Here is a 2,279-nt window from a genome sequence, read left to right on the forward strand (position 1 = left end):
TTTAACACAAGACCATTTTGTAACATGAAACAAAAAACCTTACCCAAATTCTTAATTATAGTAATCCTATATATAGGTAACAATTTATCATGCATAAAAGTCGTTTGTTATTTTTTTTGTCTTTTGTTAAAAGGCATCCCTATCTTACTATGTACATGGTACATTCAGTCATCTTACACAGTAGTTACTATTTTAATAAAATTAAGACCGTAATCAAGAAGCTAAATGAGGCTAATTGATGTCATCATCATCATCAAGCGTGTTTGAATGAGAACATTTTGAACAATCAAAAAAATGTTTTCAATATTTATTTTTGTAAATATTTTAAGAAATTAAAATATTAGGCCAATTGAATTAAAACTTAGTCTCCTCCATGCAATGCCAAAGTCCAACCAAACCCATCACCTTCAAAAACCCTCCTTTTCTCTAAGATCCTTTTTTATTTATGGGTTAACCATCAACTTGTTCATCTTTTTTCCATGGCACCAAACCAAAAAACAACTCAACAAAAGAAACCTAAAACCAATTGTTTCTTAAATTGTTTTGGAATTTCTTCAAAACCCTCTTCCTCAAAGAAGAAGAAGCCTAAGAAAATCGACGCTCGAAAGAAGTTCTTCAAGTTCAAGTTATTAAGATGGCCTAAGCTTAAAGTCATAACCATTGAGAAGAGAAGATTTAGCTTTGATGATGCTAAAGCAGCAACTCTCAAAACCAGCCATGATATAATATTTGAAGCAACAAAAGCTCACCAACAACGCAAGCGTATAGATCACCATGTCTCAAATATTGTCCAAGAGGTATGAAATAATTATACTCTAGATCGTTCCCTTGGTTCAGAATTACTACCTTAGAATGTTCGGAAAAATACAGTCATATTATATTGTGAACAAAAAGTTTAATTTAAAACTACTTAAATTAAGTTTGAGTAGAAGCTACAAACGAAAAATGTTTTTTTTTTTTTAGAAAAATGTTTCCTTTTTTTTTTTTATCTTGATGAATGATATAAACTAGTTGATTGATTTTTTTTTTTTTATATCAATTAATTCAGCCAAAGGTGCCCTCCAAAGGAATAATCATCCCCAAAGACACACAAAATCATCCAAAGATTCAATCAAATTGCGACACATGTCATAGAGAAGATGTGGCCGATCATAAGGCAACAAGCGTCGTCATCGGACGTTCTTGGTCTACTAATAAAGTTATCAAGGATTCACTGCTCGGAATGGCAATCATGATAGCGATGTTGGTTATTATGTCAATTTGGGGACGATTTTGTGCGATTTTATGCATGTCAGCTTGGCTATATTGCATACCACTTTTCCGAGGAACTAGAGATGTTGCAATTACACGAAATAATACAAACACAAAATTGGACAACATGGGTGAGACCAAAAATTTAAACTTAGAATTGTACAAGAAGAAAGTGGTGCTACAAGGACTTCTTCAAAGGGATCACAAAAATGCTATTGGCATTTCGTGACATACAAGTTGTCAACTTCATTAGTCATTAATTTTAGAGGTACAAATTAAATACCTATCTTTCTTTTCTCACCATATTTGCCAAATTTTGAAGAAATCAGGTGCTTACCAAAGTGTCACAACAATACTACATTCAAATTAATTTTTTATTTTTCCTTTGTTAACAACTCTCTTTTATTTTCAACCTTTTCAATTTAAAAAAAAATTTGTACATTCACCAATTACGTACATCCATAAAGCTTTGGATCAAAACTACTTCATTTTGGTTTCGGGGGTATTTTATATTCAAGCTCGAGGAGACTTTTTCTATTTTATAAGTGTGTGTTTGGAAGAATTTTCTTTTAAAATGAAGAAAATACCAGTAATTTTTCTTAGCTGCTCTTATTATAAGTATGTAAATAATGTAGTATTTTCTTCGATCTTGTTATTAGTATGACTAATTCGAGCAATTTTTTTTATTTCCAATCGTATTCATGGCAAAGTAATTGATGATGATATTAACACATAGCTTCTTTTTGAATCCTATCATAATCAAAGTAGCTTTTAATTTTAGGGTAATGATGTATATATCTCTTAGCTTAGGGTTATAAATTAAGTATTAATATCTCTTTTTATATTGTTTGGAATTAATATAATAATGTATGATTAAATCACATGTACTCATGTAGAGGTAATAAATGTTATATTTCATGCATTTTTTCCAATTTAATTTACTTATATACTATTGTAATTGCATTCAGTAAGCCACAAATTTCATCATAATTATCACTTATAAATCAATTTTTTTTAAGAGTATAGAA

The 2,279-nt window shown here is 29.8% G+C and overlaps 1 protein-coding gene across 1 annotated transcript; it reads left to right on the forward strand.

The window, feature by feature from the left end:
* The first annotated feature begins 432 nt into the window (after window positions 1-432).
* On the forward strand, window positions 433-1,902 carry LOC145621480 (uncharacterized). The gene is made up of 2 exons (XM_081676214.1): window positions 433-797; window positions 1,049-1,902. The coding sequence occupies exons 1-2, from the start codon at window positions 480-482 to the stop codon at window positions 1,478-1,480; spliced, it is 750 nt and encodes a 249-aa protein (XP_081532340.1). The 5' UTR covers window positions 433-479; the 3' UTR covers window positions 1,481-1,902.
* The last annotated feature ends 377 nt before the right edge of the window (window positions 1,903-2,279 follow it).

The sequence above is a fragment of the Chenopodium album genome, chromosome 27 (assembly GCF_948465745.1).
Source record: "Chenopodium album chromosome 27, dcCheAlbu1.1, whole genome shotgun sequence".
NCBI lineage: Eukaryota > Viridiplantae > Streptophyta > Magnoliopsida > Caryophyllales > Amaranthaceae > Chenopodium > Chenopodium album.